General features: G+C 44.1%; 1 protein-coding gene across 1 annotated transcript; it reads right to left on the reverse strand.

Moving 5' to 3' along the window:
- Positions 1-9,292: 9,292 nt before the first annotated feature.
- Positions 9,293-16,940, reverse strand: slitrk5b (SLIT and NTRK-like family, member 5b). Its single transcript, XM_060937245.1, has 2 exons — positions 16,636-16,940; positions 9,293-15,838 (listed from the first exon to the last, which is right to left on the reverse strand). The coding sequence occupies exon 2, from the start codon at positions 15,792-15,794 to the stop codon at positions 13,326-13,328; it is 2,469 nt and encodes an 822-aa protein (XP_060793228.1). The 5' UTR covers positions 15,795-15,838; positions 16,636-16,940; the 3' UTR covers positions 9,293-13,325.
- Between the last annotated feature and the right edge of the window lie 9,435 nt (positions 16,941-26,375).

The raw sequence follows: 26,375 nt of genomic DNA on the forward strand, positions 1-26,375 counted from the left end.
AAATAAAACAGGGTGTCCATTCACACCTGATTGTCATCCCATTGATTGAAAACACCTGACTTTAATTTCACCTTCAAATTAACTGTTAATCCTAGAGGTTCACATACTTTTGCCACTCACAGATATGTAATATTGGATCATTTTCCTCAACAAATAAATGACCAAGTATAATATTTTTGTCTAATTTGTTTAACTGGGTTCTCTTTATCTACTTTTCGGACTTGTGAAAATCTGATGATGTTTTAGATCATATTTATGCAGAAATATAGAAAATTCTAAAGGGTTCACAAACTTTCAAGCACCACTATATATTGGGGAGGAACCAAGGAACTGATCATGTAGCATGTAGCATTGTAGAAGGGAAGAAGACCACCTTATTTGCTGTTTTTATTTGAGTATATGTTAATTTACCATGCAAATGTCAAATAATAAAACATGAGTATAAGGTAATAATGCATTTTATTACATTGTAAAAAATCCCAACTAAATAGCCCAACAGTTTGAGCACTGAAACACACTTTGACTCTGACTCCAAGCTACTGTCCTGCTCCTAGTCCTGCTGAGTGGTGGGACGAGGTGTCGGGATGTCCTTGTCCTTATCACTCAGCATGGCACAATGGCCTGACAGCGATGATGGGATTGCAGTGTCCTCACTTCTGGGTGTCGTTAGCTGAAATGTACATGAAAATCAGCCTATATAATATTAATTACAGTACATAAGCATATAGATACTGAAATGAATATTTAAAGCATGTGTATTTACCTGTGAAAATACCTCTGGCAGGATGCTGTGCCTTCTGCCGGCTTGAAGGCTGTGGCAGCGGGGGCGTGGTCAAGCGCCGGTCTGTGACAGGAGGGCGGAGTCAGGGAAGGTAAGTGGCAGAATCCCCTTGACTCCACTATCCCGAGAAAAAACGGCCTTTTCCACACCGTTTGGGTTACACCAATTCGTCACACTTCCGTTTGGGCTGTTTGGGGCGCCCGCTACGTTTCAGCGGCTGATGGATCGGGTCCTCCGCCCCCACGCCACCTATGCGGCCGCCTATCTGGATGACATCATCATATATAGTAATGACTGGCCGAGGCACTTGGAACACCTAAGGGCCGTCCTTAGGTCGCTGAGGCGGGCGGGTCTCACAGCCAACCCAAAGAAGTGTGCGATTGGGCGGGTGGAAGTACGGTATCTGGGCTTCCACTTGGGCAACGGGCAGGTGCGTCCCCAAATTAATAAGACCTCAGCGATTGCGGCCTGCCCGAGGCCCAAGACCAAAAAGGGGGTGAGACAGTTCCTGGGGCTGGCTGGCTATTATTGTAGGTTTATACCTAATTATTCGGACGTCACCAGCCCGCTGACTGACCTCACTAAAAAGGGAGCGCCAGATCCGGTCCAGTGGACGGAGCAGTGTCAGCGGGCTTTCTCTGAGGTAAAGGCTGCACTGTGTGGGGGGCCACTTTTACACTCCCCTGACTTCTCTCTCCCTTTTATGTTACAGACGGATGCGTCGGACAGAGGGCTGGGGGCCGTTTTGTCCCAGCAGGTGGAGGGGGAGGACCGCCCGGTCCTTTACATCAGTCGGAAGCTGTCAGTGCGTGAGGGGCGCTACAGCACGATTGAGAAGGAGTGCCTGGCGATCAAGTGGGCGGTCCTCGCCCTCCGTTACTACCTGCTGGGGCGCCCTTTCACCCTCTGTTCGGACCACGCGCCCCTCCAGTGGCTCCACCGCATGAAGGATGCCAACGCGCGGATCACCCGTTGGTATCTGGCACTCCAACCCTTCAACTTCAAGGTGGTCCACAGGCCGGGGGTGCAGATGGTCGTGGCGGACTTCCTCTCCTGTCAAGGGGGGGGGGGGGGGGGGAGTCGGCTGCAGGCCGGACAGGCGCCCAGCCTGAGTCGGGCGGTGGGGGTATGTGGCAGCGGGGGCGTGGTCAAGCGCTGGTCTGTGACAGGAGGGCGGAGTCAGGGAAGGTAAGTGGCAGAATCACTTCACCTGAGAGCAATTAACCTGTGTTTGTGTGTCTTCCCAGTGACCGCGCCCTATATGAGGAGGGAGAGTGAGAGCGGAGGGAGCTCATCTCCAGACCAGATGCCGGTTGTGTGTGGGTGTGTGTCTGAGTTGGAAGTTGTTCACTGAAAAGTGTAGCAATAAAAGCCATATTTACAAACCTCATCTCTGTCCTGCCGTCCTCTGTGCTCCACCCCTTCGTTAGAACTGTTACAAAGGCATACTTCTCCCTGTCCACGCAGGGCTTGCCGGTGCTGCTATCATCATCATCATCATCATCAAATTCTTCCTCCTCCTCCCCCTCTGCTGTTTCAGGCTGGGTTACTTCACTTTTGCTCACTTCTTCTTGGGTCCCATTTTCTAAACTTTAAACTGAAAATTTCCAAAATTTTCCCACAAAATATCCAGTGTTCTTCAGCCAAAAGACAGATGCAGAATGCTGCAGACACGCTGGTTTTATACCCACTCCTTGTTTGCGTCAAACGCAAGTTATGAGTGATTGTAGTGTGCTAATCACATGCGTCACACATGCTTCACAAGTGCGGCCCGTACTCGTAGTGCAGGAAGCTGGTAAAATGCAAGTCACATGCAGTCCACACTCACTGAACACGCACTGATCACGTGCGTCAGACATACGCTTTCCATGGGCTAATGGCGCAATTTTTCCCACAACTCAAGGAAGTCAGGCGTGCAACCTGTACTTGACAAGTACTTTGCCTGTACTCCTCCCCCAAACTTTCCCCTGGGTTCACCGCGACCCTGTGGCACGGCTGCGAGCTACCAAACCCTGTGACCCGTGCATGTCCAAAATACTTATAGCGGGTTGTGAGTGAGGCTTAAGTATGATGTCCAGTATGGACTTAAGTGTGAAGCACTGTACTGTATAATAATCATAATAATCAGTTGAATTCATAGAGCGCCTTTCATATACTCAAGGTCACTTTACAATTAGGAAAAAAAGAAGAACTGATTACGATGTCCAGGGTAGAGTTGAGTATGAAGTACTGCATTTACTTGAGTATGATGATCATTATAGACCTGAGGATGATGTCCAGTATAAAACTGAGTATGATGTCCAGTACAAACCTGAGTATGATGTCAAGCATGGACCTGGGTATGATGTCCAGGATAGACCTGAGTGTGAAATACTGTATAGGCCTGAGTATGATGTCCAGTATAGACCTGAGTATGATGTCCAGGATGGACCTGAATATGATGTACGGGACAGACCTGAGTATGATGTCCAAAATAGATGTTGTCCAGTGTGGACCTAAGTATGATATACAGGATAGATGTGAGAATGATGAGTTCCAGTAAGGGCTTGAGGATGATGCACTGAATAGACCTGAATATGATCACCAGTATGAACCTGAGTATGATGTCCAGTATAGACCTGAGTATGATTTACTTTAGAGACCTGAGTATGAGGTCCAGTATGGGCCTGAGTATGATGTCCAGTATAGAACTGAGTATGATGTCCAGTATAAAGCTGAGTATGATGTCCAGTATGGACCTCAGTGTGAAGCACTGTGTAGACCTGAGTACAATGTTCAGGGTAGAGCTGAATATGAAGTACTGCATATACCTCAATATGATGTCTAGTATGGACTTGATTATGATGTCCAGGATAAACCTGAGTATGAAGTCTAGAATGAAACTCCGTATGATGACCAGTATAGACCTGAGTAAGCTGTCCAGTATAAAGCTGAGAATGATATCCAGTGTGGACCTGAGTACTGTATATTGTCCAGTATAAATGTGAGTATGATGTCCAGTATAGACTTGAGTATGAAATACTGTGTAGACATGAGTATACATGAGTCCAGTATAAGCCTGAGTATGATGTTCAATATAAACCTGAGTATGATGTCCATTATAAGCCTGAGTATGATGTCCAGGATACACCTGAGCAATACTCTATGGACATATCAACCTGAATTTGATATGTCCATAGAGTTTTGGAAACACGCTTTTGGGGTTTGCATGATTGAAATCCCCAGCCAGGATGAGGAAAGCATCTGGGTGGACTGTATCTGGCCTGGTCAGCAATGTGCCTGGAATACTGTCTCTTGGCCACCCTGATGCCTTGTGACAGATTGGCCCTAGCTGTCCTCAGGCCCACCTTGTCCCCAGCTCTGAAGGCGGCGTTCCGAGCCCACAGGAGCCTATAGACTTCCTCTGTCAGCCATGGCTTCTGATTGGCCCGAATGGAGATGGTTCTGGTGACCGTAACGTCATCCATGCATTTCCTCATGTAGGCAGTGACGGTCTCCGTGTACTCCTGGAGATCTGTAGTGTTGTTGTAGGTGGCTGCCTGCCTTAACATGCTCCAGTCAGTTGTGGAAAAACAGTCCTGGAGTGCCTCTGAGGACCCCTCTGGCCACACACGTATCTGTTTTGTAGCTGGTTTGGTGACTTTAACCGGCGGCCTGTATGCTGGCATTAGCATAACAGTGGAGTGATCTGAGGCCCCAAGGTGGGGGAGGAGTAGGGCTTTGTAGGCATCTTTATGCATGGTGTAAACATTGTCCAGAGTATTGTTTCCACATGTGGGAAAGTTGATATGTCCATAGAGTTTTGGAAACACGCTTTTGGGGTTTGCATGATTGAAATCCCCAGCCAGGATGAGGAAAGCATCTGGGTGGGCTGTCTGCTGCTCACTGATGTGCTGATAGAGTTCATTCAGTGCTTCACTCCTGTTGTTATTGGAGCCAGGAGGGATGTATATTGCTACCAGCAATATGGCTGTGAATTCCCTCGGCAGATAGAATGGCCGGCACTTAATAATCATAAACTCCACCAGTGGTGAGCAGTGTTTGCAGACCACAGCAGCATCACGGCACCAGGCATCACTGATGTAAACACAGAGTCCTCCGCCGCGAGTCCTCCACCGTGAGTCTTCCCCCCCTCGACCAGCACTCTGTCTGACCGGTAGCATGTTAGTCGGGCTAGCTGAATGGCACAGTCCGGGACGCTGTTGTTAAGCCATGTTTCCACAAACACAAGGACACAGCACTCACTCACAGACTTAAAAGATGAGCAGAGCAGGCGGACATAATCCAGCTTGTTGTCCAGCGAGCGTACGTTGGCCAGAGTGATGGTAGGGATAGCCGGCCGGTGAGGGCTAGCCGCTAGCCTAGCTCGGATACCTCCGCGTTTGCCTCGCTTCTGCTTCCGCATGTTCCGCCTGTGGCGCTTCCACTGTGGGCTGGATGCAGGAGTGGGGGTCGGTGATTGAGCAGGCCTCCGGAGCAAACCGTAGTCACATAGCACTTCCGCGTCCACTGGATTTATATCCGTGAATATAGTTCTGCAGATGTCGAGCAGAAACTCACGGGAGTATGTGCGTCTTGAGACTAATGGACGTGACAAAGACAAACAGATACACACTGTTTTAAAACACAAAAAACACGAAAACACCGTTCTGTCAGGACAGAGAGGAGCCGCTGCGTGTGTGCGTGCTGCCATCTTGGGAACACCAAGACACCAGGAACCTGTGGCAGGGGATTCAGACCATCACAGACTACAAGCCCTCGCCACAGACCTGTGACAACTCTACGTCTCTGCTGAATCAGTTGAACGACTTCTTTGCTCGCTTTGAGGCAGACAACAGCACCACGGCACAGAAGACCCCACCACCTCCCGGTGACCAGGTGTTGATGCTGTCCCCAGACAGCGTGAGGAGAGCTCTCAGGACAACAAATGCACGAAAAGCCCCGGGTCCTGACAACATTCCTGGTCGTGTCCTGAGAGACTGTGCCGAGGAGCTCACAGATGTCTTTACAGACATCTTCAACATCTCGTTGAGCCAGGCTGTTGTCCCCACGTGCCTCAAAACCACCAACATCATCCCGGTCCCGAAGAAGCTGTCTCCCTCCTGCTTCAATGACTACCGCCCTGTCGCACTCACTCCCATCCTCATGAAGTGCTTCGAACAGCTAGTCATGAGGCATATCAAGTCTGCCCTCCCCCCCACCCTGGATCCTTTCCAGTTTGCATATCAGTCCAACCATTCGACCGATGACACCATCTCCACTGCCCTCCACTCAGCCCTCACCCACCTGGAGACAAAGGACTCGTATGTCAGAATGCTGTTCATAGACTTTAGCTCAGCATTCAACACAATCATTCCTCAGCAGCTCATTCACAAACTGGACCAGCTGGGACTCAACACCTCCCTGTGCAACTGGCTGCTGGACTTCCTGACGGGGAGACCACAGACTGTACGGGTCGGCAGCAACTCCTCCAGCACCATCACACTGAACACAGGGGCCCCCAAGTATGTGTGCTAAGCCCCCTCCTCTTCACTCTGCTGACCCACAACTGCACACCAACATCCAGCTCAAATCTCAGATGACACGACTGTGGTGGGTCTCATCAACAATGGTGATGAGACAATCTACAGGAGTAAGGTGAGCCGCTTGGCCATGTGGTGCAAGGACAACAATCTCCGTCTGAGCGTGGAGAAGATGAAGGAGATTGTTGTGGACTTCAGGAGAGAGCACACGCAGCATGCTCCACTAACTATCGACAGTGCTGCAGTGGAGAGGGTGAGCAGCACCAAGTTTCTGGGTGTGCACATCTCTGAAGACCTGTCCTGGAGCAACAACAACGCATCACTGGCCAAAAAAGCCCAACAGCGTCTGTACTTCCTCCACAAACTGAGGACAGCAAGAGCCCCAGCCCCCATCATGCACACTTTCTACAGAGGCACCATCGAGAACATCCTGACCAGCTGCATCACTGTGTGGTACAGCGCCTGCACCGTGTCCTGCTGCAAGACTCTGCAGCACATCGTGAGAGCAGCTGAGAGGATCATTGGTGTCTCTCTCCCTTCTCTTATGGATATCTATAACTCCCGCCTCACCCGCAAAGCCATCAGGATTGCAGGTGACCCCACCCACCCATCTCACAGCCTCTTCAGCCTGCTGCCGTCGGGGAGGAGACTGCGGAGTCTCCGGGCCAAAACCAGCAGGCTCAAGAACAGTTTCTTTCACCAGGCGGTCAGGAGGCTCAACTCCCTCCCTGTTCTGCCCCTCCTCCCCCCTGCCACAGATTCTGCTTGCACACACCCCTTCAGCATCTGATCTGACATGTCATCCTCACAGTTTCCTCCCCCAACACACACACACATACATCTCATCGTTCATTAACGCACTGAACTCAGGGACCGCACATCTCACTTTACCTCACTCATTTGTACTATTCCGCACTACCTCATCTTAACAGCTGCTAGTTTGTTTATACTGCTTGTTTCATGTTTACCTCAAGTGCCCTTGACTGTTTTGGTTATTTGAACCAATTTATGTGTGTGTGTGTGTGTGTGTGTGTGTGTGTATATATGAATGTTTAGTCTACGTCTAGTTCATATCTAGAGTGTTTATACTGTTTATATTGTCTGTTTGAGTGTTTAGTCTGTGTGTAGTTCTTATCTAGTGTTTACTATATTGTCTGAGTGTTTAGTCTATGTATGTCTTGTTCTTATCTAGTGTTTATACTGTTTATTTATACTGTTTATATTGTTTGAGTGTTTAGTCTATGTCTAGTTCCTATCTAAAGTGTTTATACTGTTTATATTGTTTGGGTTTTTTTTTTCAATTATTCTATTTTTATTCTGTTTTTATTTATTGCATTGCCTGTTTGCACCGTGGGTCAGAGAGGACTGAAATTTCATCTGTGCTGTATGTCGAACATGTATGGCATATTTGACAATAAAGTTGACTTGGCTTGACTATGGTGTACAGTATGGACCTGAGTATGATGTCCAATATAAACCTGAGTAGGCTATGCTATCCAATATAGACCTGAGTATGATGTCCAGTATGGGCCTGAGTATGAAGTACTATATAGGCCTGAGTATGATGTCCAGTACAAAGCTGAGTATGATGTTCAGCATGGACCTGAGTATCCTCTGCTAACCAAGAGAATTTAATTCTCTACTCACATCTGTATTGTGGCATGCCTCACCAGATGGCAGTAGGTACCATTTTTATGATGGTCTTTGGTATGACCTGACCCCGAGCAGAACTCACAATCTCCTGGTCGAGAAGCGGCCACGCTAACCACTAGGTCAGCTCACAGTTGGGTGAAGTGTAAAGTTGATTAATTCCTCCAGTTTGAACACAAATATAAGCTCCAGTATGAACTTATTCTCCCTCCATTTGATAGCACATGAAACAGGTGAACTAATCTTCAGCTATAAATGATGTGATGTGGTAAATAATTAACATATTTATGAAACTTTATGTATGCACTTTGCCATTTGTTTTCATGTGCTTTTCCACTGCTGGGATGTGTGCTGCCTGTTTGTGCTCACTCTCATCAGAAGACAGTGCTGATTTTGCACTAGACTATTAAGCCAGTGGTCATGAGAGTCATCTCACTTATATAAGGCTCTCGTGCATTCTCTTTCTTTCTGCCCCCATCTGCATCTTTAGCTCAGTTAAACAGCATTCTTAATCTGTCAAGGACTCAAGCCTGTGTCTACGCTTCAGTAGCCTGCTTTACCTTGCATGAATTCTCTTGGTCATCAGTTACTAGTTGACCATGGTGTGTTCAACACAGTTAAAGCAGTGTCTTAAATGTCTTTCAAAAAACATGTTTAATACGGTTTCAATCGCTGTGTCCCTGTCACAAATGGTTCCTGTTCCAAGTTCACACTTTAGTGCCATCATGCAAGTAAGACAGACCATCACAAACTCAGTGTTATTGCTCACTCCAACACTTGTGCAGACTGAGCCGATGAGCAAGAAATAATTACAAATAATTGTTTGTAATGCAATGCCCAGTGAAAACTTTATTTTCCATTTCAAGACAAATTCTGTTCAGTCACACTGACAAAGTCAATTAATGTAATTTTTTTCAATTCTGTTCATTCATTTTTGAATCTGAAATAAACAAAGCACTATCACACTTCTTTTTCAAGGTCTGTATGTATAAATACAGTATGTATGTATGAAAAATTAGTGCAATGTCAGGGCTCATTACAGAACTACACACAAAAATGAAAACATCATTGCTTTTATATGTACATCATTTATAATCTCATACAAGGAATAAATACAGAACAAAACTGAATTTAAGGACCCATAGTTAGTTGCATTGACATTTTATAGATTTTTATATGCTTCCAAGTTATTACTTTTTGTCAAAAAAAATAGCTTTACAAGATAAATTCATTAAATGAATGAAATTATACCTATAAAATAAATATACAAAATAAATAAATAAATTCAAAGGTTAAAAATCATCACATTAAATAATATGTTTAGATACTTTAAGCTGTAATTGTACTAAAGTTTGTCTGAATGTACAGCTGCTGAATATTAAAATAAATCTCTTTCCTGTTGTTGCTGTTGTTGTTGTTGTTCACATAATAAAATGGCTTCATTTTAACCTACACAGCTGTTTTTGTGTTTTTAATAAGCAAAATAGGTGGCACGATGGGCGGCACGGTGGTGTAGTGGTTAGTGCTGTCGCCTCACAGCAAGAAGGTCCGGGTTCGAGCCCCGGGGCCGGCGAGGGCCTTTCTGTGAGGAGTTTGCATGTTCTTCCCATGTCCGCATGGGTTTCCTCCGGGTGCTCCGGTTTCCCTCACAGTCCAAAGACATGCAGGTTAGGTTAACTGGTGACTCTAAATTGACCGTAGGTGTGAATGTGAGTGTGAATGGTTGTCTGTGTCTATGTGTCAGCCCTGTGATGACCTGGTGACTTGTCCAGGGTGTACCCTGCCTTTCGCCCGTAGTCAGCTGGGATAGGCTCCAGCTTGCCTGCGACCCTGTGGAACAGGATAAAGTGGCTAGAGATAATGAGCTGAGATGAATAAGCAAAATATAAATTGTTCAGTATAAAATTGCCACACACTGGCTCATAAAACCCTAAAAATAAAATGCAATTTTATTGCTATGTCCTTCCTTAAAGTAAATTAAGAGCAGAAAGGGAAAGGAAATCTAACATTTCCTCTTAAACCCTGTATAAACTCCACTGATCACAGCGTTTAACCCAACGCTTTGTGACAAGTATCCTTCAAAGGCATAAAATCAAAATCAGTAAATTAACATTGAACTTTATATGCTTTTGCAGTTACCCTTCCCTCTTTGGGCACAAACAGACCCAACAAGCTGTGTGGAAGAGTTGCACAAAAAAAAAGCCTTTCCTAAGAGAAACAAACAAAATGCAGATCCTGAACTTCACCAACTTTAATGGATAAACAACTGGAAATGTGTCATGTGGGTCAGAGGAAACTAAAATAAACACCATCCACATGTTAGAAGTGAATTTTCCAGAAAAGGAAAATCACCTGATATCTCACCTTAAAATACTGAGGTGGATCCCTGGTGTTTTGGGGCTGTTTGGGGTATCATGAACTGCAATAAACCCAGGATTTTTCAGCCTCTGCAAGGAGGTGATTACTTGACCTTATAGATGAATGACTTCCATATTAACACAGAAATGGTTATGGGATGTACTGCATGGAAGAGAGGACCAAGATCCCAATATAATTGTGCATAAAACCATTAAACACATCTGTTTGCTCTTTATTTGATCTAAAGAGTAAAAAGATGTAATGTACTTTATGTGGATTATAAATCAGAATCAAAACAAATTTCTCTGAGGTGCTAACCACATAGCATATAGTATGCTATTATTTCCTTAAAGGAGATACGCAGAGCCTTTATTTTTAAATAAATTTCTATGTGGATAGTATCTCCATCCTTGACTCTTATGCTGCATAAATGGGAATGAAAAAATATATATTTTTGAGAGATAAAATCAACTGCAAATTTGGCATTTGAGCTGCCCCACTGAGCCAGCCATGCCTGAGTGCGTGACATCACAGCAGGAACCGGTTTTAAGGCCGAGGCCTTTTATAGCTATAGACCAAAGTCATATAAATACAAATTTATGGTGAAAGTAAGAAATACCGTTACCGACTTGCTCAACTAAGACTGATTTGACTTCACTGATTGTGGGCTGACTCTCATTAAAACAGGATAGGTATTATAACTTATGCAACATACATGTATATGCATGCATTTTCACTGATAAAACGTAAAAGGCTTATGAACTGAGACAATCACATTCTGAAGCAAATTAAATAATCTTATACCTGTAACTTAAACACACAATACAAGTTACATGTATTAATCTAAATGCAGGTAAAGAGCATGGTGTTTTTTTTTTATCCAAATCAAAGTCGGAGCTTACCCGTCTGTGTTCTCGCTTCTTGAAGGCCAATTGTTTTTGAAACAATCTGACTTTCAGTTGTTTGTTCAGAGATGGCAGCAATATGAGGTTTAGAAATAAGATGGCTGCTCCACTCATTCACTTTTCTTCATACTGTGTAGTCCACCATTACTGCTGGGCTCAGGCAATTACTAAAACCCGGGATGGAACGGGATGTCACCAGTTTTAGCAACAACTGCAGGGAGGTCACTGCCCGAGCGATATGTCCCGTCCCGTTCCATCCCGGGTTTTAGCAACAACCCTCGGCTCACTTTCCTTTTTAAAAAAAATAAAATAAATAAATAAATAAATACTTTCCTTTCCTTGTAGTTTTCTTTTTCTTTAATTGTTGGTACTGCACCCTCTTTCAGTACAGGCTTATAGCCAACGCTCCTCAACAGATCAGAGGTTTCGTACGAGGCTTCAGTAAAATGTGCAGAGCAGAGGAGAGACCACTTCATAGGCGCCCAATGTGTCCGTGAACTTCTCGCAAAACACATCCAAATCTTTGCAGTTTGAACATTCTTGGACCATGAATGCAACATAAATCCAGCTTCTGTAGTGTTGTTCCACTGGCCAAAAACATAGCTACGTGGCATGGTGATAAATTAGCTCAAAATGGAGGATCGGAGTTGCAGTCAGCTCTGTGTTTTAGTATAGCAGAAGTAGTGATGAGACTGATAGACTTCCTGTTGTGACGTTAGGGACGTCAAGGTCATTCACTCAGACCGCTACCTATATAAATCACTTTAATCATAAAAATTACTATATTGGATTTATTGTTAACGCTTAAAACTATTCCTGTGCCATTCTTGAGGTCTCAAGGCATTTATAAATGAAAGTGAGGCCATGGCTCTGCGTATATGCTTTAAGCTCTTAGAGTTTCAGCAGCACAAGACCCTGGATTGGCTTTATACTCACAACACTGACATACTGAAATGTTTTTGAGGCTCATTACCAGTGTTTTGAGAACTTCAGTCAGAATTTTCACCTTGGACACAATTTTTTTTATTTTTTACTTTGTTTGCAACAAGGCATTAATCATCCAGCAAACTGTTTTCATAAATATAAAGCAGCTGTAAGATGCAGTGCAGGTTATTATGCATCCATTAGTGTTTTTATTAGGATTCTCCTTCTTCTTCTTCTGCTAAAGTAACACCTGAAGGGCTGCTGTTTGAAAACAACAAAAACAACAATAAAAAAACAGTGCTTGGACCCCTAAGATCACCACATGAGTTTCTTATTATTATTATTATTAATTTGCGCTAACAGCGGTAGCGCAAATTGTTACTCTCATTCGGGATCTTTGTACTTTATTATTATTATTATTATTATTATTATTATTATTATTATCCTAACATTTTTAGGACAATATTTATCCCTCAGTTTTCAACCAGTGATCACCAAATTTCACATGAAGGATACCTCTGGGCTGAATTAAGTTGCTATGACTTTAGTTGCTGATCTGGATCACCGAACTGGAATGCTCCATGAAAAATGGGCTTTTTTTTCCTCACTAAGTGTCATTCTTTATCTCTTACCATATCTATAGGGTACGGTGACCAGACATCCTGGTTTGTAAGAGCTAGCATAAATCACTGTGACTTTAGTCACAGTATCTATCTAGTTATTATTATTTCCTGAGAAGAAGATTGAATTTAGAACTGGTGTTATACAGATTATCACATCTGGTTTGTACTCTATTAACATGGTGATGGCTGGTAGATTTACAGTGGTGCAGCTGTCATACTTCATGATTTACTCTTAACTGTTACTCCTTGTCAGCAGTTGCTCTGAAAGCCTTTATAATTACATTGCATGACATTTAGCAGACACTCTTATCCAGAGCAGTCAGGGGTTAGGTGCCTTGCTCAAGAACACTTCAGCCATTCTTGCTGGTCCAGGGAATCAATCCAGCAACCTTTTAGTCTCAAAGCTGTTTCTCTAATATTTAGACCATGCATTTCAATTTCCAGCTTTGAACTAACTTTTTTTGGTCTTAGACTTCAAGCTGTTCTTAGAAGCTTTATCCATGTCAGCTCTGTGAATAACAAGACATTTCCAAAATCCAAGTCAAAGAACAGTTGTTTCAACTCAAAACTGAGTGAATGTTGTCCTTTTCTCATGAACTTCCAGGTAGTCTGGCTCAAAATTAAGCTGTGCTTTTAACTCCCAATATTCACCTCTGTTGGGCTTTACATACATCATTCTTTTTTGTATTTTTTCTGGATGCAAATACTGATGTGTAACACTGTAATCAGGGGAATACTGTGTCATACTATGTTTGCATGATAAACTGGATCTGCAGGAGCCTTGATGGCTTCTTGCCAGGATGTCTCGATAAAAAAGGTTATCATCTTGTAGAGGAGAGGGTCTGGTACTTGCACTAAACTCTGAGCCACATACAATGCTTCTCAATTCATCATCTGAGGTATATGATAAAGCATTTTTCTCATCAAATTCAGTGTACCTCTCTTCTAGAATGCCATCTATGGTGCACTTAGATGCTGGAAGAGGAGGGACATATTCATAAACGTGACCTGCTGAAGTCCTGATCTTTGTTGCTGGTCTGTCAATGTAAATTATATTGAAGGAACTGGAGTTTGTATTTTTGCTCTTGTCCTTTTTGTGCTGTTTTATCTTGAACATCGTGAACAGGCCAGCAGTAATGAATACAGTTGCAATGAAAATAAGGAGCAAAGTGAGAATGAGCACGGAGAGAGGCATCATTGGATCTAATGAATTGTAATCCAGTGTTGTCTCAAAAGTAATGGTGCTGCCTGGGAAGGATTCTTCTGATGGCAAAAGCAGGGATGTTTGAACACTTGAATCAACTGGGCAAAGATCAGAGGAATGAACAAAGCGTAAATCCTTTCCCGTGAATTTTGGTGGAGATTCACAAATCACATCATTCACCACAGTTCCAGAACTGAGCTCTTCCAACCATTTTTTCATTTCCACAATTGAGCAAGAGCAATCCCAGGGGTTCTCAAACAGATCTATCTGCACTACTGATGTCAAATGTTCCAAAACACCATTGATTGGCATGTTTCGTAGGTGATTGTTGCGTAAATTCAACCGTGCCAAGTTTGAACCTGTGAAAACTCCCACTGGCAGTGTTTTGAGAAGGTTATTGTTGAGAAACAGCAGTTGAAGCTTGGGTACTTGTGAAAAGGTACCAATTTCTATTTCTCTGATCACATTGTACTCCAAGTAGAGAAACTGGAGGCATTCTAAGCCTGAGAACATATCATCAGTGAGATGCTCAATTAAGTTTCCATTCAAGTATAGTCTTCGCAAGTTATGTAACTCTGCAAATGCTTTGCTATGAATGACAGATATCCGATTATTGCCCAAGTGAAGCAGATCCAAGCTGGTTGTGTGCAGAAAATCTGAACTGTGCACCGAGTTGATATAGTTTCCTGTGAGGTACATCTTTTTGGGATTATATGGTTTGGGATCCAGATCCAGAATGCGCTCAATTTTCCTCTCTTGGCAGTTCACATTCAAGCCAAGATCTGAAATTTGGAGATTGCAAATGCACATGGTAGGACACCCAAGAGAGACTGGGGATTTGGTTTGGTATGCCACCACTGGGCCATAATTTTGTGGTTTGCTGGAGAAAACCCTCGCTGATGGTTTGGTACGTAGCTTTCCCGACTGACGGCTGCTCTTAGTGGGTTGTGTAGAGCTTACAATGTTTGAGGATGCAATTGCCTCAGGTTTGTGAAATACTTTGGCACCCATTTCATATTTGGCTACAGCTCTTCTTGGGCATAGTTCCTGCTTGGAAATCACATCAAGATCCCTTCCATGAAGCTGGAATGGTGTTTCACACACTATGTCTCCTGCTAATGATGTATACAATATGCTTTCTAGCCAGTCTTTGAGGCCAATAAGCTCACAAGTACAGTTCCAAGGATTCTCTTCAAGCTGTATTTCCACAATTTTTGATAAGTGTTCAAGAAGTCCATTATAAGGAAGAACTTTAAGCTGGTTCCCTCTCAGATCAAGGTGGGTCAAAGAAAGAGACTGAAAAACATTTTTAGGCAAGGAATACAGCAAGTTATCATTCAAAAGCAACACGTCTAGACATTGTAACCCATTGAGGGTGTTTGGCTCAATGCGGCTAATGTAATTATAGTCAACTTGAAGGTACTCCAGATGTTCCAGCCCAATAAAAGTATCATCCCTGAGCACCTCAAGTTTGTTGTTATTTAAATGCAGGCGCTTTAGTGCACTTAGTCCATTGAAAGCCCCAGTCTCAATTTCAGATATGTCATTACTGCCTAGATGCAAGATCATGAGTCCCTCATAACGTGAGAAATCATCAAACGAAAGTTTTTTCAGCAGGTTTCCTGTGAGAAATAGGTGATGTGTGAAGTGCAGAAATCCAACTTCAGAGACACTTACAATTCCTTGTCTTTCACAGCTGGTTATCGAAATTCCATCTCTTTCTTCACAAAAACACAACCTTTCACAAACATCCTCATACATATCAAACATCTCCATAAAACAGACAGATATGGTGATAAACGATATCGCTGTTATGCAGACTTTCATGTTTATCAACGTGAATGGCGCCAATCACTTCTGTATCATCTGACCTAGAAAGTATGAGAGAGAGAGAGAGAGAGAGAGAGAGAGAGAGAGAGAGAGAAAGTAATACATATACATTACAGCTTTACCTCTGATTGTACGGACACTGGAGACTCCTTCCTTAAACATTAAATACTGTAAATATCTCTTTACAGAACACACGTTTATGAAGTCCATGTGTATGAGCTCTGACTACAAAAATGATAATATATTAGTTATGATTTAAAGCCGACACTACTGTGTGAGCCATGCTGTTCTAGAAAGTGTATACGAAACACCGTATGACCAATCAGATTTGAGCATTAAACAGCACTGCAGTATAAATATTAATATTCCGAGACTGTGCAGACACATACCTAGCCATTTACCACCACAAACCACAAGCCATATTAAGTATTGTTTGGTTTCTTGCTGCTTTTTTCCAGTTGTTTTTCATTTTTTAGCATTTTTACTGACTTTAGAAATTGATACTTTTAATATCCATCCAGAATGTACATTCAAAATAAATTCAATATCTCATTATTTTCAACTGATAATGGTCATTATAATCCACTCTGAACTGAAAAAGGTCCAATTTAAGATGCATTTGATGCACAGTTCCTGCTAAATGCTGCTCACTGTAGCCTAAACTGGTAATAAATAAATAAATAAATAAATAAATAAGAAAAAAGAGAAATATTGGTGATGACGTGTGTAAATATTGCTGCAAGCCTAAAGCGTATGACCTATATTTTCTACATGCAATTCTTCTTTTTTTTTATTTTTCACATTTTTTTATCCACATATGACACAAGCCTCTGCTTACCTTTGATGTACTCGTAAAGATCCATGAAACATTTGTTACTAAATCAGAACTGTTGATTCATTATTCTGAAGATGATGAATTCAGCAATATCTCTGTCCTCTGTCTGTCTCCTTCTTCTCTTGCCTCTCTTTCCTCCCGTTCTCTCTTCTCTGTCACCTTTGAATTGTCGTTCTCTCTAATCTTCTCACTTCTATTGTTCCTTTTCTCCGCCCTGAGTTAATCGTTCTAAATATTTCTCCATGATGTACGTTTATGTAACAAGGCTGATTTACAAGACAGGACATGAGCTGCAGTCTGCCTCTCTCTCTCTCTCTCTCTCTCTCTCTCTGTGAGTTTAGCCTTTCTCTGATTGGCTGTACTCTCTTTTATCACCCCTTGTGCTATCCTGATTGGCAGCCGAATACTTTCACTAAGAAGAAAAAAAAAACAATACTTTTTTAGATCACACACTTGCATATGTTCACATTTCACCATGGAGAAACACTCCTTCTGGTAAATTCAAGTCACGTCAAGTCAAATTTTTTGCATTCACTTTTAACAATAGACACTGTCACAAAGCAGGTTTACAGAAAAATATTAATTTTAAATATATGAATTTACAAATTTTTCCCTCATAAGCAAGCCTGGGGTGACATGTAAAGAAATCTTCACCTCTTAATGATATAAAAAAAGGACACATGATGTTAAATGTTATGTATATGATGAATAATTGTTGTGCTATAAAATAATCTAAAAATATATATATTACATTATCATTTTATAAATAAAATAATTCATGTTTCATGCTGGTGAAGCACTCCTTCACTGACAGATACAGAGGCCATACCCCCTTCTCTGAGACTGACAGATACAGAGGCCACGCCTCCTTCACTGAGAGACACAGAGGCCACACCTCCTTCACTGAAGACAGAGGCCACGCTTACTTCACTGACAGATACAGAGGCCACAGATCCTTCACTGAGACTGACAGATACAGAGGCCATGCCTCTTTCACTGAGACTGACAGGAGATGACTCCTCCTTCTTGCCTTCAAATACTAAACAGATACAAATATGAATAGGAAATACACAGTTTCTTGTTTTTGTGGGGGGTTTTTTGCAAGCGAACATACACACACACCTCCCTATTTATTCTGAATGTAATTTTTAATTTATGACACACTGATGTATGTTGCACACATTTCAATCCTTAGAAACACACCCAGCCACACACCCACCAAGCCACACACACACACACACACACGCACAGTGGCGTGCACAGACATTTTGGGGGGCAAGTGCTCTGGGGGGAAAAAAGGGCACTTTTTTGCGCATGTGGAACACCTTATTATAAAAGTCTGAGATTTAACCCTCCTCTTGTGTTCGGGTCGCCACTGACCCGTTTTAGTTTTTAAAGGTGTAAAACAACCACTTAATGTTAATTTATTACATCAAGGCTTTTTGACTTTGCCAGGAATCTCTAGTTGAACAAAACTGAAAAAGAAATTTTTGTTTTCCTAAATCTGAAAATGGTCTAGCAAAAAATATAATACTTACGTGCAGTTGTTTCTGTATATGACGGGCTACTTCACGACAAAATAATTACAGCTTGGGCTTAGAGAGCAAACAATACATTTTCACTCGATTCATGTGTTACCTGGCTGGTGGGGCAGGGGAAGAGCTGACTGACTGCCCGATGTGTTGTCTGTGCTACGACAAGGCCGTGGCTTCCAGGACGCTATGCTGCTGCAACCTCACATTGAATGCACTGCACACTTGTTCACATGACAGAGCAAGAGAGACAGAGGTCCGGTGTGTGTGCGGAGGGGGCACACATCGGGACATTATTTTCACACATGCTTTTAATGCCGCGGCTTTTCTAAAAGATCATGTCGACATTGGCCTCAGTAAACTGTAAAAAAAAAAAATTCAAAAGGGCACTTTTTTGGACAGAGGGCAGAGGGGCAGGTGCTTGAGCACCACCTCGTGTCTATCTGGGCACGCCACTGCACACGCACACACGCACAAGCAATTTGTATTGCTGTGTTTGTGTATGTAAACCAGTTCATCAGTGAGCCTTTAAACAGCAGTGCTGAACTCTGGCAGATATCGACAGATATATACAGATATATACAGTGAGCAGAAAGGTACCTCAGAACGCACATCAAACATTGATGTGGATGACCGACAACAGAAGAGCACATCAGACTCCACTCCTGTCAGTAAAGAACAGGAATCTGACACTATCATGGACTCAGACTCACTCAGACACACAGATGAGAAGTCTACTGACCTGAGCAAGTAGTCAGGGTTTAATCCACAAACTGAGATTATATCAAATCAACAAATATGAGTTCAGATTATGTGTTCGTATACCAAGAATAAAAATGAATTTGTTTTACTGGTGTTTAAATTAATAATATTCTATTATTATTATTATTATTATTATTATTATTATTAATTGAATCGATTGATGATAATTGAATCGATTCAGGCCAGGAGTCAAGTTTAAGAGACAATAAAAAGGATACTTTCTTCAGAAATGTACTGATTTACAGGAAAAGCTTTACAAACCGAACTTGAAGCAGAATTTTATGTTTCTTCGCTCTCAGAAGGGTTTATGTAGGCAGTCATTCATGAACATTAGGATGAGAGAGGAGAGAGAGCATGAGCAAACTGGCTCCTTTGGATGGCTAAAAAAAACCCTGAATCTTTTTTTTATTCACAAAACAGGCCTAACACAATCTTTGCTGATTTGTGAATTTGAAATGCCCTTAATACTGATTCAGTGTATTATGTAGTGACTTTGAACTCTTTTCTTTGCAGTAAAATTCATTCATTGGTAGTGTGAGTATAGTGTAGCATACGCTGAACTGATCTGTGTTGGTTTGATGCTCTGCCAATCATCTATTGTGTCTACTGGGTGTGGGAAGAGACCAAACTTCCCCATGACTATCAAAATAAAAAATCATGAAAACAGTATTGTGGTAAGATTAGTATTTGATTTATTAGGTTTGAGTATTGATTTAAAGTGTAAATGAATTTGTTATTATTTTTGGACTTTAAATACAAGCATAAAGTTGTTGGTGTTTTCAGTTGTATTATGGTAATGTTTCATCTCATCTCATCTCATCTTCTTCCGCTTATCCGGGGCCGGGTCGCGGAGGCAGCAGTCTGAGCATAGAAGCCCAAACTTCCCTCTCCCCAGACACCTCGGCCAGTTCCTCGGGAAGAACACCGAGGCGTTCCCAGGCCAGCCGAGAGACATAGTCCCTCCAGCGTGTCCTGGGTCTTCCCCAGGGCCTCCTCCCGGGGGGGCATGCCTGGAACACCTCCCCAGGGAGGCGTCCAGGAGGCATCTGAAAGAGATGCCTGAGCCACCTCAGCTGATTCCTCTCGATGTGGAGGAGCAGCGGCTCTACTCCGAGCTCCTCCCAAGTGACTGTGCTTCTCACCCTATCTCTAAGGGAGTGCCCAGCCACCCTGTGAAGGAAACTCATTTTGGTTGCTTGTATCCACGATCTTGTTCTTTCAGTCATTACCCAAAGCTCATGACCATAGGTGAGATTCGGAACATAGATTGACCGGTAAATCGAGAGCTTCGCCTTTTGGCTCAGCTCCTTCTTCACCATGATGGACCGGTAAAGCAACCACATCACTGCGGAGGCTGCACCAATCCGCTTGTCAATTTCACGTTCCATCCTTCCCTCACTCATGAACAAGATCCCGAGATACTTAAACTCCTCCACTTGAGGCAGGACTTCTCCACCAACCTGAAGAGGGCAAGCCACCCTTTTCTGATCGAGAACCATGGCCTCAGACTTGGAGGGGCTGATTCTCATCCCAACTGCTTCACACTTGACTGCAAACCGCCCCAGTGCATGCTGAAGGTCCTGGTTTGAAGAAGCCAACAGGACAACATCATCCGCAAAAAGCAGAGATGAAATCCTGTGATTCCCAAACAGGATTCCCTCCGGCCCCTGGCTGCACCTAGAAATTCTGTCCATAAAAATTATGTGACAAAGGGCAGCCCTGCTGGAGTCCAACATGCACTGGGAACAGGTCTGACTTACTGCCGGCAATGTGAACCAGATTCCTGCTCCATTCGTACAGGGACTGAACAGCCCTTAGCAAAGAGCCCCGAACCCCATACTCCCGAAGCACCCCCCACAGGATACTACGAGGGACATGGTCAAATGCCTTCTCCAGATCCACAAAGCACATGTGGACTGGTTGGGCAAACTCCCATGAACCCTTGAGCACCCTATGAAGGGTATAGAGCTGGTCCAGTGTTCCACGACCAGGACGAAAACTGCATTGTTCCTCCTGGATCCAAGGTTCGACTATTGGCCGAATTCTCCTCTCCAGTACCCTGGAGTAAACCTTCCCGGGGAGGCTGAGAAGTGTGAGTCTCCTATAATTGGAGCACACTCCCTGGTCCCCTTTCTTAAAAAGAGGGACCACCACCCTGGTCTGCGACTCCAGAGGCACTGTCCCCAACCGCCACACAATGTTGCAGAGGCGTGTCAGCCAAGACAGCCCCACAACATCCAGAGACTTGAGATACTCAGGGCAGATCTCATCCACCCCTGGTGCCTTGCCACCAAGGAGCTTGCAAACCACCTCAGTCACTTTGGCTTGTGTAATGGACAAGTCCACCTCTGAGTCATCAGCCTCCGCTTCCTCAATGAAAGACGTGATGGTGGGATTGAGGAGATCCTCGAAGTATTCCTTCCACCGCCCGACAATATCCCCAGTCGAGGTCAACAGCTCCCCACCCACACTGTAAACAGTGTTGGCAGAGTACTGCTTCCCCCTCCTGAGGCACCGGACAGTTTGCCAGAATTTCCTCGAGGCTGACCGATAGTCCTCCTCCATGGCCTCACTGAACTCCTCCCAGTTCCGAGTTTTTGCCTCCACAAGTGCCTGAGCTGCGGCACGCCTGGCCTGCCGATACCCATCAGCTGCCTCAGGAGTCCCGGAGGCCAACATGGCCCGATAGGACTCCTTCTTCAGCTTGACGGCATCCCTTACTTCCGGTGTCCACCACCGGGTTCAAGGATTGCCGCCACGACAGGCACCGGAGACCTTGCAGCCACAGCTCCGAACAGCCGCGTCAAAAATGGAAGCAGAGAACATGGTCCACTCAGACTCAATGTCCCCCGCCTCCCTCAGAAGCTGGGAGAAGCTCTCCCAGAGGTGGGAGTTAAAGACCTCCCTGACAGAGTGCTCGGCCAGACGTTCTCAGCAGACCCTCACCATACGTTTGGGCCTGCCAGGTCTGTCCGGCTTCCTCCTCCACCAGCGGATCCAACACACCACCAGGTGGTGATCAGTTGACAGCTCAGCCCCTCTCTTCACCCGAGTGTCCAAGACATAGGGCCAGAGATCAGATGAAACGACAACAAAGTCGATCATCGACCTTCAACCTAAGGTGTCCTGGTGCCATGTGCACTTATGGACACCCCTATGCTCGAACATGGTATTTGTTATGGACAAACCGTGACTAGCACAGAAGTCCAATAACAAAGCACCACTTGGGTTCAGATCGGGGAGGCCGTTCCTCCCAATCATGCCCCTCCAGGTGTCACTGTCTTCGCCCACATGAGCGTTAAATTCCCCCAGTAGAACAATGGAGTCCCCAGTCTGAGCACCTCTCAGTACCTCTCCCAGGGACTCCAAGAATGCTGGATACTCTATACTGCTATTCGGCCCGTAGGCACAAACAACAGCAAGAGCCCTCTCCCCAATCTGAAGGTGCAGAGAGGCGACCCTCTCGTTCACTGGGGTAAACTCCAACACATGGCGGCTGAGCTGGGGAGCTATAAGCAAGCCCACACCAGCCCGCCGCCGCTCACCATGGGCGAATCCAGAGAAGTGGAGAGTCCAGCCCCTCTCGAGGAACTGGGTTCCAGAGCCCAAGCTGTGCATGGAGGTGAGCCCGACTATCTCTAGCTGGTACCTCTCAACCTCCTGCGCAAGCTCAGGCTCTTTCCCCCCCAGCAACGTGACAGTCCATGTCCCAACAGCTAGCCGCTGTGTTCGGGGATCAGGTCGTCAAGGCCCCTGCCTTCAACTGCCGCCCAATCCACACTGCACTGGCCCCCTACGGCTACCCCTGTGGGTGGTGAACCCACAGGAGGTCAGGCCCAGGTCACCACTTCAGGCTGAGCCTGGCCGGGCCCAGTGGGCAAAGGCCTGGCCACCAGGCGCTCACATACGAGCCACAACCCCGGGCCTGGCTCCAGGGTGGGGCCCTGGCTGCGCCATACCAGGCGACGTCACGGTCCTTGATTTTTTTTATTTCCATAAGGGGTTTTGGTGAACTGCTCTTGGTCTGGCCTGTCACCTAGGACCTGTCTGCCTTGGGAAACCCTAACAGGGGCATAATGCCCCCAACAACATAGCTCCTAGGATCATTCAAGCACACAAACCCCTCCACCACAATAAGGTAGCAGTTCTAGGAGGGGGGTAATGTTTGGTTGTGCTGAATCTGTCGTCATGCTACAATTTGTAATGAAACAGATGGGAATTTTAAGTTCTGGTGGGTGAAAAACATTCCAAGATCTACAGCCAACACTTTTTCAGCCTACTGTCTGGCTGCACATTATTTTTTACAGTTATTGTAGCTAGATTTATTGTTGGCTAATACATCACTGACTCATGAGCAAAGCAGAGAGTTGAAGTGCATGTCTCAGTGTTCAGTGCTCTCACATGCTACAGCTTCTCTGTATACTTGCTTCATGCTGATGTGCTTTGGATATATATATTTTTTATTTTTAGATGTAAATAGTCAACATTTACACAACAATTCATCCATCCATTACCACTTATCCTGTGCAGGGTTACAGGCATGCTAGAGCCTATTCCAGCTAACTATGGGCAAGTTGCCAGATCATTGCAGGGCCAACACATAGACACAAACAACAATTTACACCTACAGTCAATTTAGAGCCACCAATTAATCTAACTGCATGTATTTGGACTGTGGGGAAAACCAGAGCACCTGGAGGAAACCCACGCAGACATGGGGAGAACATGCAAATTCCACACAGAAAGGCCTCCATCGGCCACTGGGCTCGAACCCAGAACCTTCTTACTGTGAGGTGACAGTGCTAACCACTACACCACCATGCTGCCCCACAACAATTAATTCAACTGATATTCTCATTCATCTCATCATCTCTAGCCGCTTTATCCTTCTACAGGGTCGCAGGCAAGCTGGAGCCTATCCCAGCTGACTACGGGCGAAAGGCGGGGTACACCCTGGACAAGTCGCCAGGTCATCACAGGGCTGACACATAGACACAGACAACCATTCACACTCACATTCACACCTACGGTCAATTTAGAGTCACCAGTTAACCTAACCTGCATGTCTTTGGACTGTGGGGGAAACCGGAGCACCCGGAGGAAACCCACGCGGACACAGGGAGAACATGCAAACTCCACACAGAAAGGCCCTCGCCGGCCCCGGGGCTCGAACCCGGACCTTCTTGCTGTGAGGCGACAGCGCTAACCACTACACCACCGTGCCGCCATATTCTCATTGATGTTAATGTAAAAAGAACCATAGAGCCTTTAAAGTAACATTTTCTGAAAATATGAATAATTTTTAGTTGTTTTATGATTTACACAAGCTTGCAGGGTTTGTTTTTTGTTTTTTTTATTTTTTTGCATCAGCTTCAGCCACATGTTAAAGAAATCTCTGCTGGTAACCTCTGGAGCTGGTAAAAGTGAGTTACTGGTTTTAGGCTACATCCACACGACAACGGCAACGAGATGTTATTAAAAAAATATCGCATCCACATGGGTAACGGATCAGAAAAATATCAGGTACATATGGCAACGCAACGCTTGCTGAAAACGATGCAATACACATGCCACACCTCTACGTGTGCTGTAAGACGGTCCCATCGGAGACACCAGAACAATAGAAGAAGTAGGACACATGCGCATAAACCCCTTCTTCTACCTGGCGTGAAGCACTGTCAGGAACAAACACACAACAACAAGAAGAAGATGGCTGCAACTACGTGAGGAAATCGTGCCTTCTGTGTGTACAAATTAGTTTTATTAGTGTCCATAATTTTATATAACTTAATTTTCTTATTGTGTGTGAACATTTTGAAAAGCATTTTTATATAATTTATATAACTTTATATTATGTGTGAACATTTTGAAAAGCAGTCTTATCCAATAAAAAAAGAAATTCAAGAAATGGTTCAGTTACTTGTTTATTTAAAAGAAAAGCTGTATACAAAAGTGAATGCAATGCAGTGGTTCATACAAAACAGCGAGAGTGCTGCTTGTTCTAGTCATGTGGTTGTGACGTCATTGTAAACAAATCCGTTCAACTCATCCAGACGACTTCGCAATGGCGCAGTTGCCAGATTTTTCCACTCTGGAATCCGTTCTCAAAAAATATCGTTTTGGGGCACCCAAAACGCCGGTGCCGTGTGGACGCCAGGCCGAAATGATAAACAATTTTATCAGATTCACCTGAATCCGTTGCCGTGTGGACAGCCTCTTAGGCTACATCCACACGACAACGGCAACGAGGTGTTATTAAAAAAAATATCGCGTCCACATGGGCAACGGATCAGTAAAATATCAGGTACATATGGCAACGCAACGCTTGCTGAAAACGATGCAATACACATGCCACACCTCTACGTGCGCTGTAAGACGGTCCCATTGGAGACACCAGAACAATAGAAGAAGTAGGACGCATGTGAATAAACCCCTTCTTCTACCCAGTGTGAAGCACTCACAGGAACAAACACACAACAACAAGAAGATGGCTGCGACTACGCGAGGAAATTGTGCCTTCTGTGTGTACAAATTAGTTTTATTAGTGTGCATAGTTTTATATAACTTAATTTTCTTATTGTGTGTGAACATTTTGAAAAGCATTTTTATATAATTTATATAACTTTTTATATTGTGTGTGAACATTTTGAAAAGCAGTCTTATCCAATAAAAAAAAGAAATTCAAGAAATGGTTCAGTTACTTGTTTATTTAAAAGAAAAGCTGTATACAAAAGTGAATGCAATGCAGTGGCTCATACAAAACAGCGAGAGTGCTGCTTGTTCTAGTCATGTGGTTGTGACGTCATTGTAAACAAATCCGTTCTACTCATCCAGACAACATCGCAATGGCGCCGTTGCCAGATTTTTCCACTCTGGAACCCATTCTTGTTTTGGGGAACCCAAAACACCAGTGCCGTGTGGACGCCAGGCCGAAACGATAAACAATTTTATCAGATTCACCTGAATCCGTTGCCGTGTGGACAGCCTCTTAAATTGCTCAAAAACTAAAGAGGACCGCTGAGGACTACCACATCACACTTGAGTTGTCTTCCTCTTATTAGTTCATGAAAGCTTTCACCTTAAAGGGTAATCTCTGAAACGAGCCACTGTGCCTGAGGCAACTGCTCTTCTTAAAGGCCATCGTTGCAAGTCAAGTGGTGCTGGCTGGAGATATTAGACCTGACACATCAGGTAAGAAATAGGTCACAGTCAGCATCACAGCTAAACACAAACTGAACAATAAAAAGTCATACAGTGAGCCGTGCATTGCATGTTTATAGAAGAGATATAGAATAATTTTACACATTTCTGCTCAAGTGTTTTACCAAGTGCAAGGAGCTACACAATAGTTGGTCTCAAAATCAACAAAATTCTGGATATTCAAAAAGTTTGGATCATACATTATTAGTAGAAAGGTTATTATGATAATTACACTGCAACCCCACTAGA

Source organism: Neoarius graeffei, chromosome 13 (genome assembly GCF_027579695.1).
Source record: "Neoarius graeffei isolate fNeoGra1 chromosome 13, fNeoGra1.pri, whole genome shotgun sequence".
Lineage (NCBI taxonomy): Eukaryota > Metazoa > Chordata > Actinopteri > Siluriformes > Ariidae > Neoarius > Neoarius graeffei.

Coding starts and splice junctions, on each gene's coding strand:
- slitrk5b (XM_060937245.1), bottom strand. CDS start 15,794: ATGAAAGTCTGCATAACAGCGATATCGTTTATCACCATATCTGTCTGT.